The sequence below is a fragment of the Anomaloglossus baeobatrachus genome, chromosome 5 (assembly GCF_048569485.1).
Source record: "Anomaloglossus baeobatrachus isolate aAnoBae1 chromosome 5, aAnoBae1.hap1, whole genome shotgun sequence".
NCBI lineage: Eukaryota > Metazoa > Chordata > Amphibia > Anura > Aromobatidae > Anomaloglossus > Anomaloglossus baeobatrachus.
Window position 1 is genome coordinate 411,617,046 of NC_134357.1, and position 15,088 is coordinate 411,632,133.

General features: G+C 49.9%; 1 protein-coding gene across 3 annotated transcripts in view; it reads right to left on the minus strand.

Annotated features, from left to right (window-relative positions):
- FAM171A2 (family with sequence similarity 171 member A2) overlaps positions 1–6,086 on the minus strand; it is a 47,702-nt gene extending 41,616 nt beyond the window's left edge. For all 3 annotated transcript variants that reach the window (XM_075350244.1, XM_075350245.1, XM_075350243.1), the window contains exon 1: positions 5,888–6,086. In XM_075350244.1, the coding sequence (XP_075206359.1) occupies positions 5,888–6,011 (124 nt within the window). In that variant the 5' untranslated portion in view covers positions 6,012–6,086. The remainder of the gene's footprint in view (positions 1–5,887) is intronic.
- Positions 6,087–15,088: the final 9,002 nt, after the last annotated feature.

The following is a 15,088-nucleotide window of genomic DNA, read 5'->3' on the forward strand; positions in this document are numbered from 1 at the left end:
AGCATTTCAAATAGCACCAAAGCATCCTTGAGCCTGACAGCCCCTTGCAAAAATGTCTCCTAAAAGCCTGTCAGTAGCCCATCTCCGGAATTCGAAACAACATTCCTCTGCTGGCCGGTCTCCCTGCTAGAGTTTGCACGCTGATACTCAGCAAGGGAAACATGGTCAGGGGTTATTGTAGATGATACCTAGGACAGCAAAAGACTCATCAACTGACCGAAGTGACAGAGTGTCGGTCGAAAGAGAGAAAGACCAGGATTGTCCCTGAAGGAGGGATATCACAATCCCCACCTGTTGTTCCTCACTCTCAGAAGAGTCTAGGTGGAGCTTAAAGTTTAGCTTGCAGGCCTCTCAGAAAACAAAAACTTATCCTGCCCTCCCGAAAATCTATCCGGGACGGTCACCTTGGGTTCAGATATATTAAAGCTGGCTACCAGACCCGCGGCCTGCTGTGGTTGCAAAACTCTAGATCACAGGTCTGCCAGACCAAGGGACAGGCTCTGCACCCATTCTGCAAGGGCTCTATAGAATCCATTCAAGGTCCAGAAAAAAAGTGGGCTGGTGATAATGTCACGCAGTGACAAGTGGGGCCTTACCATGTACCAGGAAATCCTCCAGCAGGTGCCGTAACACACAGGGGCCTCAATACAACAGAAGACCCTGGCGCTACGGAGAGGAGAGCGGGGTCACCACCTGCACTCACCTAAGGCTGAACCATGCACTCCCTGACGCCCCTATACAGATACTTTCAACCTGTCGCCGATCACATTCCTTAGTTCTTGATTGCCCTAAACTCACCCTGGCAAGTGAGCAGGCCGGCAACAGCACTAGTCTCGCCTTTACAATAAAGAAACACAAGAGTAGGAAAACAGACGGGAAATAGACACAAAAAGGAAAAGCACTCCAAGCAGCTTTTATGCAGCTAACACCACAGCTGTGAAAATGACATGAGACCCAGGCTCCTTCCAAAGTAGACCACATAGAAATGAGCATTCAGTTTCTATCACCGGCACCAGCTGATCAGACACATGACAATATAGTGAAGGGGAGTGGTAGCAAAAAGGCTGCACCTGAGATTAAAGATACAGCCAGCAGCCAGACAGGAAAGGGTGCTTATCCCTTACAGCACTACAAGCAAGTAGATGTCATTCAAGTGTCAGTAGTGGATCTGCAAGCAATAAGGTGCTGTGACCATCTGATTTCAGATCTCTCCCAAGTGAGACACACTAATGACAAGTAGACTGTCAGTCATTACATGTCTCACACTGATAATGAAGCCTTTTATTTAAAATAAGTTCTCAGGGAGATCTGTGTCTGGCCCATAGATCTTAGCTCATTTACATATAAAGAAAAACGTGGATTTCTCTGGAATAATACCTCGGAACCAAGATATCAAGGTATCACTATATTTAGCTTCCTATGACCTACATGCCCATATAGACTACTTAACTTAAAAGTAGGAGGGTTGATACTACTGACAGATTCCCTTTAATGAAAACTAAAAGAAAAAAATATGACCATAAAGGAATAATAAATATCAAACACTAACATAGTAAAGCAAAAGCGGTTTAAAAATTCGTCATCTTACGCTTCTTGTCTTAGGATATCTAGAGCCAAAGAAACAATAAGTAGATATGGTCCTCTCGTCCTTGTTTGTAAGTCCATTAATTTCAGCCAAGTAGGTGTGGTCCTCAACTCTTCTCTATGAGAGTCTTTTTAAAAATCACACCCACTTGGCTAAAATACTAGATTTACGTACAAGATAGATGCGGTCATATCTCAGGAATGGTGATGCACAATAAGAAAAGAAAAACAACGCTAGATTCAGGAGAAAAGCCAATTTCACCAGGAACATATATGACATATTTAGGGTATGTGACCCTCTTCTTTAAAAATACAAATGTCTCCAGGGTACGGCTATACTGTAGGCATCATGGTAAGTTGTCAGCAGTCCTGAGGATACAGCTAGTCCTGGGGATACAGCCATTCCTGGGGATACAGCCATTCCTGGGGATACAGCCAATACTGTATAAAAGGTACACAACAAAAGGGGGAAAGGACATAAAAGGACAAGGAAATGAGATGGTAGGAGATAAATATGATGAGTAATTAGCCTGGGATCTGGCCAGAAACACTAGACACAATATACACTGTGTATTAGAAGCGGAAATCTTATAGAAATAATGCAGCGGAGCCCACACATCTCTCACACATGAAACATAGCTGTTTGTGAATTTAAGTAAATCCCCAGCTACCAACTAACACAAAGCAGAAGCCCCAGGAGACTTCCAGCAATGAATACAACATGTCACCTCCTACCAGTCATTCTACCTGCTGTGCACGGTGGCGTACCGTCCATAGAGGCAGGCCACACGACCGCTATGGGTCCGAGAGTCAGGGGGGCCCGAAGCCAGCGCTGTACTGGCTTTTTCCCTCTCACGGCCCTTCCCGCCGAGAATTGCACTTTGGCCGAGGTTCCACTTGCGTATGACTTGAGCGAGTCACCCATCGGTATCACCTGGCACAGCCGCACACTCTCCGGACATGAGCGCCTCAGCTGCATGGAAATACATGCAGTCGACATGCTCATGTCAAGAGAGTGTGCAGCCGTGCCGAGTGATACCGGCGCGAGACTTGAGAGCAAGTGGCACGCCGGCCAAACTGTATCGGCATCGAAGATGCCGATACAATTGAAAGCAATGATGAGAGGGGGAGCACACCCCTCTCTCTCTCATCATTCTCCTGCTGTGTCTGCTCTGCTGCACTCTGACAGCTCAACACAGCGGACCACTCCCTCTCAAATCATTCTCCTGCAGTGTCTGCTCTGCTGCACTCTGACAGCTTAGCACAGCGGAGTGCGATGATGTCACCATTGTGCGCCAGTATGCAGAGTTGAGCAGAGCGGATGAACAGTGGACACACGCTGAGGAGACCAGAGCACCGGTGGATCAAGGAGAAGTATGTATTTAATCACGGTGGCAAGACAACCATGGGGTGAATACTATTTTTATGACGGCTGCTTATTAGTATATGGTGGCTGCATGTTTGTACAGTATATGGTTGCTGCATGTTTGTATACGGTGACTGCATGTTTGTATACGGTGGGTGCATGTTTGTATACGGTGGGTGCATGTTTGTATACGGTGGCTGCATACTAGTATATTGTGGCTGCGTACTACTATATGGAGGAATATAAGAGGTACATACTGCTATATGGGGGCTGCATACTGCTATATGGGAGAATATGTGAGCTGCATTATAATACACGGAGGACTATGAGGAGTGCATTATAATATATGAAGGACTATGTGGTGCATTAAACTATATGGAGGACTATGTTGGGCCCATTTTACTTTATGGAGGACTATGGGGGAGCACATTACTCTATGGAGGACTTTGTAGCCCATTATATTATATGGAAGGCTTTGTGGGGCCCATTATATTATTTGGAGGGCTATGCAGGAGCCATTATACTTTATCTACAGTTATTTGAGGGCCATTATACTGTGTGCAAGCATATATACAGTGTGTTTGTGTGGGATCTATCATACTGTGCGGAGGGCTGTGTGGGGGCCATTAAAATATTGGAGGGATAGTGGGGGACATTATACTATATGTAGGCCCATTAGACTGCATGGAGGGCTGTGTGGGCGTCACAGTTGGGGATCTTCCTGTGTCGGGGTCACCATTCATTTCCAGGGCAGTTAAAGAGTCCTTCAGTAGGGTCATCATACTGTGCATGTAGAGGGTAGTGTGGAAGACTTCACTGTGGGGGATCATACAGTGTTTGTGGAGCACTTTTGTTGCCATTATACCTTACTTGGTAAGTTGTGAAGTGTGCTTCTGTGACCCAGCCGAATATTATTATACTTTTTTTTTTGGGGGGGACCCAATTGGAAATTCTGTTATGGGGCCCCATGATTTCTATGTACACCCCTTCCTATGCATGTGTGTCAGGACTGTCTCCATGTCAAACATAGCCACGTCCAGCAGGGTCCTGGTCATTCACAAGGAGGTACTCCCCTATGAGCAGTAGGCCTTTGCTAATTCCATACCATCATAAGTATGATGCTTCAATCCGCCACCAATAGTAGATGTTTGGGTGGGTTTAACTACTTTGACCCCCACCAGTCTTGGGACCAAGTGATTGGGACTCCGCAATGCCCCATTTGAATGACTGGATTTTCTGCTTGGGTATTATCGCTCCATTCATTGTTTACGGGAGTGCAGGTGACAGCCATCACCACTGTCCCATAGACAATGAACGGAGACAATCAACCACATTAAACAATTGCTTCAGTCTAATGTGGCAGTCCAGTGCTCCGTTCTTAGGTTCGGTGGGGTCAGGACGGATAGGTGATAACTGCAATTATGGTGCAATTTCCTGGGGTTCCCCTTTATGTACAAAATCAAATCTAGGGACACTATTGGCTTTGTGCCTGAACAGATATAAGCTTATCTGTCACCACGTACAGTCCGAGAGGCACAAAGTGAAATTTTACAGGGATCAGTGGACAATAACTTAATATATGGAAAATTCTGGATTGGCATTCACTGGTCTAAATATTGGCTGCTGGTTTCTAAACATAGTGTACATTGGGCCCTATTACTACAGCCCAGACAGTGAGCGGCCGCTGTACAGGACACACATCTGCATTCATCCTGTCAGCGAGTGAACACAGAGCATAGCAACCGCCGGGCTCCTCGCGCCCATTTATGCTGAGCGGCACTGGAGGGATGGAAGCTGCATCCTGATTGGTTGCTAGGATGCCCAGCAGATTTGTACCATTGCGCCATGGCACCCTGTATTTAGGAGGGGAGGTCTCCAGTGCATTTACAATGCCTATTATTTGGTTTTGCATGCACTTCTATTATTATTGTAGGAATCCTATCAACAACTAAAGTGATGCCCACCCTAAATGTCTCCAGGCACAGATGCCACTTGGAGAGAATTGCAAGCAGACAATCGTCTGCCAGGATGACAGCTGAGAGCGGAGACAGCTGATATTGGGAGTTACTACAAATAGAGAACCACAGCTAATATACACTTTTCCCTGGAGAATCACATCCTCCAACATTCCCCAAACATGTGATTGTGCCAGGGGGTCTCGCCGCCGCCGCCTCCTCCGCCATAATACAATAGCCCCCACAGGATAGGACATCATGTGATATTAAAGATATTAACCCCTTAGTCACTTTTAGAATGAATTACCTCATCAATATATCACTAAGCTTTGAGTCACTATGCAAAAGAAAGCTCTGATTGGCAAAATGTTGCCCCTTCTATGCCCACCCTCCCGATACATCCACAGCAGCTTCTTCTGTATCACAGTGTAACAAGGACACATACAATGTAACATCAATCATAAACAATCCTTCATCCTTGGGTAGCAGAGCGGCTTCTACACCCCAAATCCATCCCCACCCATTACATCACACATTACAATTACCCTGGAGACTGTAACCCCCACCCTAACTGGTACTACGGTGTACCACCCAACCCATGGCTACTCCAGCCCCATCCATAACACCGACCCAACAGGGACAGCACCCCAACAATATGAATGAATGAATCCGTATATCGACAGCCACAAAATAGGGTCACCCTAATTTATCTGTCTGAGCCAATCAAAAATCAGAAGCGGGCTCTCCTATCAGAGATCAGAACCACCCTCTCCAATCAAAGATCAGGCTCCCTGAATTCTCAAAAGCCCTCACCCCAGAAATGCTAACAATAGAGCCCGCAATCACCCCCAGATCAGCAGGCATCATACATGCAGACATGCCAGATCACATAATGCATGCACTGAGGCCACAGTGGAGCTCCATGCACATCCTCTGACCCTGCTAACACCCATTTCATTGTCTTCCCATCCTGCAGACTTACCCTGAGGCATTGGGGGCTCCACCAGGGATTTTGCATGGCAGCCTATGCAGCATATCACCATCAGGCCCAGCCAAGGATTCCTGAGCCCCCCAGAAGACATCCCTAAATCAACTGCTCGCCCCATGCCTCCCACTCATCACCCCTCCATTCTTCCTTCTCCTCTACATACACAGACAGCTTATAATTCCCTGCTTCTCCCTCCCTCCCTCTGCTTTCTGTCTCCTGTGCCACACCTCCCCCTTTTTTCCAACTTGAAAACCAGTGCCATCTGCTGGCCAGATGTGGAGTTACATGGATAAACTCACTGAGGCGAAAATAATGCTTCACAGGCAAAACCTCATAGATACAAGGGGTTTTCTCACCGCCGGCGAAGACTGTGCCCCCTCCCTTGCCACATTGGCTCTTATCCTATTATGTGCCAAACCTCATGCACTTACTGGGCAGATAAGAGGCATTTCCTATCTGGATGATTTTTCTATATTCAATCCCTAAAATTTACAGTAAAGAAATGGAAAGGGTAACAAACTCCTAGTGGCACGATCAAAAACATATCACTATTTCACTAAGATTTCTATGTGGGATAAGCAGCTTAACAACCGGATTAAGGCGCATGGTTTTAACTCCTAATTCTGTTAAACCCTTTATTTAACCATTTTACATTTCAGCGATTTTAACTTTTTTTGTAAGACTGACAAAGTTGTATGTTACAGAGGTCAGATGTTTCCTGTAGTTCTTGACCAGGTTTGCACACACTGCAGCAGGGATATTGACCCACTCCTCTATACAGATCTTCTCCAGATCTTCAGGTTTTGGGACTGTCACTGGGCAGCATTGAGTTTCAGCTCCCTCCAGAGATTTTCTATTGGGTTCTGGTTTGGAGATGTACCGCCCCGCGCTCGGCTGCAGCCGAGCCGCTCTGATCCGGGCTCGTTGGTGGGTGGCTCGAGCGCCTCCGGATCCGGGGTCACTTCGCTCTGAAAGGGTGCTGACGCTACTTCGTGGGGTGGTAGGTAGGTGTACGGCCGGAGCCGTGTTTAAGTTCGTGACGCCACCCACGGGATGTGGTGAAGGTGTAGACACCACCGCTGCAGTTACGGGGCACCCGGGGGAGATGGTTATGCAGCAAGATGTTAACACCTCCGTGGGCAGGGATGATGGCCTCGGGACCCGTTGGGGAGGAGTAGCTGGAGGGTGCAGGGCGGTGCACGGCCGGATGGCACTGTTGTACTCACTGTTATTGACACACACAAGTGTCTGGTAAACAAAGTTGATGGTGGTCAGTGCCCGCAGCCGGCTGCGTCTGGTCCCCCACCCGGTTCGGTGGTCTTTGCCTTTCTCCTGCACCGTGTAGTGTATGTGTAGACTGCCTGCACTTCAGCGACGGGAGTCCGCTCCCCGGCTTTGTATATTTCAGAGGAGCCTGTTTGCCCGCAGACGCTGGCCCGTGGGATCTCTCTGCCTGTGCGGCTTTCTATCCCCCTCGGTGGGCTGTTGTCTTCAGTCGGACCTATAGTCCAGACCGCAATCAGTGAATTAACTCAGTCCGCTGGATTCTGTACCTCGTTTCAGGGTCTGAGTACCCCCCTGTGTGCTCCGGTTCCGAATTTGTTTCCCCGGGTCAGTACCGGCGGGCCACTACCCTGTCCCGGTCCACCATGGTTCCACTGAACCGTCTTCCCGGCTCCTGCAGGCTAAGGCCACTGTATGCCTCCTAGCCAAGGTACCAGGGCTCCGACCCTGGCACCTGTCAGACTGCTGCAGACCTGCTACACAGGCCTGCTTCCACTCTCCTTCACTCCTGTCACTAGTCACAACTCAACTCCACAGACTAAAACTGAACTGTTTCCTGCCTCAGGCTCTCTGAACTCCTCGGTGGGCGTGCCTACCGCCTGGCTCCGCCCCCCTGGTGTGTCCATCCAGCCCTGAGGGAGGTGACTAGGGTTTATGGTTTGGCTGGTGTTACCTTGTGTGGGACTGGTGTTGTGCGGGGCTCTATCTGTGACTACCTGGCTAGTCCAGGGCATCACAGAGACTGGCTAGGCCACTCCAGGATCTTGAAATGCTTCTTACAAAGCCACACTTTAGTTGCCCTGGCTGTGTGTTTCGGATTATTGTCATTCTTGAAGATCCAGCCCCGATCCATCTTCAATGCCCTAACTGAGGGAAGGAGGTTGTTTGCAAAAAGCAATACATGACCTCAACCTGATCTATCCTCCCTTCAATACGGTAAAATAATCCTGTCCCCTTTGTAGAAAATTACTCTGAAAGTATGATGTTTCCAACCCCATCCTTCATTGTTTAGACTGTGTTCTTGGGGTGGTATTCATCTTTCTTCTTCCTCCAAACATGGCGAGTGGAGTTAATGCCAAAAAGTTCTATTTTGGTCTCATCTAACCACATGACCTTCTCCCATGACTCCTCTGTATTATCCAGATGGTTATTGGCAAACTTTAAACGGGACTGGACATGAGCTGGCATGAGCAGAAGACCTTACGTGCCCTGTATGATTTTAATCCATGACGTCGTAGTGTGCTACTAACAGTGATCTTTGACAGTGTGATTCCAGCTCTCTTCAGGTCATTGACCAGGTCCTCCCATGTAGTTCTGGGCTATTTCTTGACCTTTCTCAGAATCCTCCTTACCCCACAAGGCAAGATCTTGCATGGAGCCCCAGACCAATAGTTGTTACCTTCTGATCAAGCTGTTTGCCTATAGTCCTATAGCCCATCCCAGCCTTGTGCAGACCTACAACTTTGTCCGCGGTGTCCTTAGACAGCTCTTTGGTTTTGGCAATGGTGAAGAGGTTGGAGTGTGATTCATTGAGTGTGTGGATAGGTGTTTTTTATACAAATAACAAGTTCATTCAGATGAACTTAATAAAAGGTAATGAGTGCAGAGTAGGAGGGCTTCTTAAAGAAAAAATAATAGGTCTATGAGAGCCATATATCTTGCTGGTTGGAAGGTGATCAAATACTTATTTCATGCAATCAAGACAAATTAATTATTTAAAAATCATACAATGAGATTTTCTAGATTTTATTTATTCAGTATGTTACAGTTGAAGTTTACCTATGCTAAAAATTACAGACCTTGCAAAATCAGCAGTGTATCAAATACTTATTTTGCTCACTGTATATTCTGGTTTGTTTCATATGTGTGTAGGGGGGGTCAAGGCCATGCCACCCCCTGTAGAAGTAGTCGGCGCACCGAAGGTTGTAGTTAATGTACTCAAATGTACGGTCTCTCTTTTAAATGGCCACCAGGTCGCAGTGTGGTAGTGACTGCTTTCCTAGCACCTGGGTAGGCAGGAAAAGGGTTAAGAGAAAGGAGGAGGATATGGTATATATAGGGCAGGATGTAGAAGGAGGGTAGGAGAGTTCCCAGTAGGAGATAGAGAAAAGAGGCCATACTATTGAACTTGATTAACGATCCTAAGGGTCAACCCTTTGATCCCGGACACGTGGGGTCCTGCTTTTTAGAGGACTGTTGAACTGCGTCCCCAGAAGCGGGGTTTAGTCTGGTCGGTTGGGATGACGTCCGTTCTTTCCTGGATAAGAAAACCCAAAGAAATCCCCTGTGAGACCAAAAGTCAATGGGCCCTTGACATGAGAAGCAGGCCAGGACTGACCATAGGGCAATTCTGGCAAATGCCAGATGGGCCGGTCCCTGTAGTGGGCTGGTTCCTGTAGTGCGCCGCTGTATCTGCAGGTGTGTGACGCCCTGGACTAGCAAGGCAAGTTTATCTTGCTGAAACGCGTTGTGATAACAAGAGCTTTATTTGTTTTAATCTAATTGTCACAAATAAAGCATAATTATTCACAAAGAAAACCTGAGATAATAGATCTATTAGCGCTCAAAGGACCGGTTTTATCTATCTACATGGACTAGCAAGGTAGTCACAGACATAATAACATACACACCCCCCACCCTAGACAGTTACAACAGTCAGACAAAAACCCTTGTTACCTTCCTCCAGGGGCTGATGTCCACACCAGGTGGGGTGGAGCCAGGCGGTTGACCCCACCCACCGAGGAGTTCACAGGCCTGGAGGCAGGAAAAGCAGTAGATTAGTTTTGGAGGTGAAAGTGAGAGGTCAGGAACTACAAGTGTCTGGGTTGGAGCCCAGGCACTGACAGCAAGGTTGGCAGACGGTGGTGGCCGTCTGCAGGAGTTAGCGGATCTCTGCAGGGCCGTGGGACCGGGGTTGGGCGGTGGCCCACCGGTACCGAACCGGGGAGCGGAGTGAGGTTAAGCACACAGGTGGGGCCATCGGACCCCGACTAGGCTTGGAGCCGCCGCCGACGGTCAAATCCAAGTGTCACCGGAACCTCAGGGGTTTCCTAACAGCCAGTTCCCGCTAGAAGGCAGCAGTCCACACCGTGAGGATATACAGCCACCGCCACAGGCTAGAGATCCAAGGGCCAGCGCCGGCGGGCAAAACGGGCTCCTACGGCACCTATACGCCGGGGAGCGGACTACCGGTGGGCAACCACGGGAGTCAGAACATTCTAACAGGTGCAGGGAAAGACGGCCACCATCAGCCGTCCGGGGAGAGCACAACAACAATGCAGCCGGCTGCGGGACCCGTCCATCCAGCCGTTTTGGTTTACCAGAGACTCTGTCATTGATTGCCTGAGTGAGTACACCAGTGCCGTCCGGCACCGCGCCGCGCTGTCCCTGCAACCCTGCACCCCATCCATCCAGCCTCCCCGTTACACCACCGGGCCCCGGGATCACCAACCCCTACCCACGGAGGGGACAACATCCCAGCTGCTCCCTACCATCTCTCCCGGGATCCCCGTCACCAGCAGCGGTGGTGCCATTGTCACAGGCGGAGGAGGGGACGCTGCGCTCTCCCACTGCATGGGTCCGGCTGCTGCTGCCGCTGCTCTGTGGTGGCTCGAGCGGTGGGCCGGATCCCGGGGACTCAAGCGGCGCTCCTCGCCCGTGAGTGAAAAGGGTGGGGAAATGATTGTGGGGGACTTGAGTATTGTCCGTGACGCCACCCACGGTTGTGGTGATATTGGTGACACCACCGCTGCTCTAGACGGGGATCCCGGGAGCGGTGACAGGGAGCAGCTTTGTTGTTAGTTCTCCCCTCCGTGGGTAGGGGTTGGTTGTCCCGGGGCCCGGTGATGGGGTAGGGATGGATGGCAGGCGGGTTACGGGGCCTGGTGAGGTGCAGGGTCGCGGGGGCAGCGCTGTGCCGCACGGCACGGTGGTACTCACTCAGCCAATGATGAGGACACAGTTCTCGGTAAAACACACGGCTGGATGGACGGGTCCCACAGACGGCTGCGGTGTTGTTTCTTCCGGCAGGTTGATGGTGACTGCCTTTCCCTGCACCTATGTACGGTAGATGGTTCCAATGGGTTCCCACCGGTAACCTGCTCCCCAGCTTGGATATGGGCTGGAGGAGCCCCTTTTGTCCGCAGGCTCTGGCCCTGGGAACGGTAGCCTTGGCGGTGGCTGTGTTTCCCTCTCTCGGTTGGACTGTTGCCTTCTGTCGGGTCTTGGCTGCTGGGAAACCCAGGAGGTCCCCTTCGCTAACGAATTTGGCAAATTCACGGCGACTCCTAGCCTTGCCGGGGTCCGTAAGCCCCTGCCAGATGGTGCTGACTTCTCTTTGTGTACCGGTCCGGTACCGCCGGGCCACCGTCCGTCCACGGTCCTTACGGTAGACTCCGATAGGCCACTCCTGCAGACGGTCACCACCGTCTGCCAACCTTGCTGATCTGTCCGGGCCACACACCCGGACCAACTTCAGTCTGCTCCACTACCACTTCACTTCCTCTCACTTCCACTATCAAACTGAACTGGCTTTTCCCGCCTCAAGGACTGTGAACTCCTCGGTGGGTGGGACCAACCGCCTGGCCCACCCCCCTGGTGTGAACATCAGCCCCTGGAGGAAGGCAACAAGGGTTTTGTGTCTGACTTCGGTGTGCCTGACCGGGAGTGTGGGGTGTGTTGGTGTTATTCTCTGTGGCCCCTGGCTGGTCCAGGGCGCTACACCATCATCACCACGTCCCGTGGGTGGCGTCATGAACTCTCCCCCCAAACAATCCATCCCTTTTCACTCACGGGTGAGGAGCGCTGCTCGAGTCCCCAGGTCCGGCCCACCGCTCGAGCCACTGAGCAGCAGCAGCAGAAGGCCTGGACCCGAGCGTGGCGAGCGTGTTCCCTCCGCCCCCGACACCGGGCACACTAGCTGCAGCAGGACCAGGAGGCAGCGCTGTGCTGTGCCAGCCCTGCTGTGTGTTGTGTGCCCGGCATGCACACACTGCTGAGGAGTGCGGCGGTGGCGGTGACCGCAGCTTCCTCCTTCCTGTGCAAATGTATTTACGTCTTTCAGACGTAAATACATTTGAACAGTGTGCCGGGACTGGGCCCCGCACCCGACGTGCAGCAACGTGATGAGATCATCACCTTGCTGACGTCATCACAGTGCTGCGGGTGACACACAGGAGACACCAGGAAGCGGTAAGCGCTCCATGGAGGAGCCGAAGATGGCAGGTTTAATTAATGGGGATGAGTGGGGAGGGGCTGATGACACATTACGGGGAAACATTTGTGAAGGAACACAGCTTTGTGACAGGCCGAGGGGGGGGGGGGTGGCAGGAGTATGTAGTGATGGGGTAGTGTAATTTGTGTGTGTAGCGGCTGACGGGGGGTGCATTGTATTATGTCTGGGGAGGGGGTAATGGAGGGTGCATTGTATTGTGTGTGTGGGGGGGTAATGGGGGGTGCAATGTATTGTGTGTGTGTGCATGTGTGTGTAGGGGGTGATGGGGGGTGTATTGTATTGTGTGGGGGGAGGGGTAATGGAGCGTGCATTGTATTGTGTGTGTGAGTGAGGGTAATGGGGGTGCATTGTATTGTGTGTGTGTGGGGAGGGGTAATGGGGGTGCATTTTAGTGTGTGTGTGTGTGTGTGTGTAGGGGGTTATGGGGGCGTGTATTGTATTGTGTGTGGGGGGAGGGGTAATGGGGGTGCATTGTATTGTTTGTGTGTGTGTGTGTGTGTGTGTGTGTAGGGGTTAATGGGGGGGTGTATTGTATTGTGTGTGGGGGGAGGGGTAATGGTGTGTGCACTGTATTGTGTGTGTGAGTGAGGGTAATGGGGGTGCATTGTGTGTGTGTGTGTGTGTGTGGGGAGGGGCGCGGAGTCATTAATCGAGGACTAATTAGTGTTATATCAGTGATATTAGTCCTGGACCTGTCCAGACACAGGTGCAATCCCCTGTAGTGATTGCAGCACTTGTAGAGTGATTAGGACACAGGTATGTGGCGGAACAATCCACAGATCAGGGAAGCAAAGAGCAGAAAATACATCAAGGTCTGCTACACACTGCAAAAATGTGTCACATAGTGCCATACAGTACTCACATAGTGCCATACAGTACTCACATAATGCCATACAGTACTCACATAATGCCATACAGTACTCACATAGTGCCATAGTGTGTCACATAATGCCATACAGTACTCACATAGAATGAAACCACTTCTGGTTTCATTCTAAGTTTGAATGCAGGAGAAGTCTCTTCTGGTGGGTTAGAGGCATGGATCCCACTTTTTTTAGACATTTATGGCATATCTGTATGGTGTCTCAGGGCGGTAGTCATGGGAGAGGAATTGACTCCAAACACCCCGACATGCTACATGAAAGAGCTGGTCCTGGCTGGGTGTATGAGCTTTGTAGTGTGCGCTGTTCACATGATTCACATGTGCAGGCCACATGTTACCCATGACATCAGCTGGGCAGGACCAAATGACAACTAGTTTCCATAATGATACCACAAGTTCGTTTCAAACAATAGTAATTTACTCAATGGTTCATCTTCATCAACAACTTTACACACCATCTGGCAGGTACATATCTTCCAGCTCAATTCAATCGTACAAGACATTTTCAGACACACACTGAGTTCTTGCTAAGTTGTTTCTGATTTTACTGGTTCTGTGAGTCCCAGCACAACCCAGCCTAACGCTACACTCTAATTCATCAAGTGTTGACTTTATTCTACGCTTTTTAGCGTTTCCCTCCTTCATCAGGATCATCACATTTACCATCATATTTAGGTAAATGTGATTATCCTGATGCAGTAGAATAACTGTAACACGTAGAATAAAGTCCCATCTTGAAGACATAATATTCATCTTTATTGCACAGCAGAGCGGCATTTATCCCCTTTCCAGTCCCAAAGGGACTAGTCAGGGTCCGATGGCCCTGCCGGTGTGCTTAACTTCACTCCGCTCCCCGGTTCGGTACCGGTGGGCCACCGCCCAACCTCGGTCCTACGGTTCCGCAGAGATCCGCTAACTCCTGCAGACGGCCACCACCGTCTGCCGACCTTGCTGTCAGTGCCTGGGCTCCTACCCAGACACTTGCCGTTTTACGCCACTCACTTTCATCTCCAACACTCAACTAACTACTTTTCCTGCCTCCAGGACTGTGAACTCCTCGGTGGGTGGGGCCAACCGCCTGGCTCCACTCCACCTGGTGTGGACATCAGCCCCTGGAGGGAGGCAACAAGGGTTTTTGGTTGACTGGTGTAACTATCCGGGGGAGGGGGTGTGTATGGTGTTATGTCTGTGACTACCTTGCTAGTCCAGCGTCACAATAACAATAAACACAGAGGAACACCGGCCTACCTAAAACTCCCTACTGAAGAACCAGCTCCTAGTTGCATCCAAAGAGGAACCAGACAAGGATGCCCCCTATCCCCAGCTTTTTTCGCTTTAGAAATGGAACCTCTGGCAGATGCTATCAGGAATCATCCGGACATTAAGAGCTTTGATACCCACACTGAAACATACAAAGCTAGCCTATTTGCGGATGATTACTCTCCATAACTCAACCAACAACATTTCTACCCAACCTATGTTCCATTCTCCAAGTATTTGAGTCAATTGTAGACAAATCTGAAGCTGTTTCTTAATATGAGCTCCCTGGCGTCCCTGACGTGTTCTTTCACCCCGTGCGGTGACCACGTTCCAAAGTTTAGAAGACCAGATCAATTACTTAACCCTAGCAGCATTAGATCAAGAAGAATCTGCACAGCAGTATTAACCTGTGTAAGTGTGCATGTAGCCCTGTGATCTAACACCAGATATAGTAGGGACGACTCTCAGTCATGGTACCCTTGTGACATCCCTGCACTCTTCCTCAGTGGGTCCCAACGCATTTCTTACCTTCTGA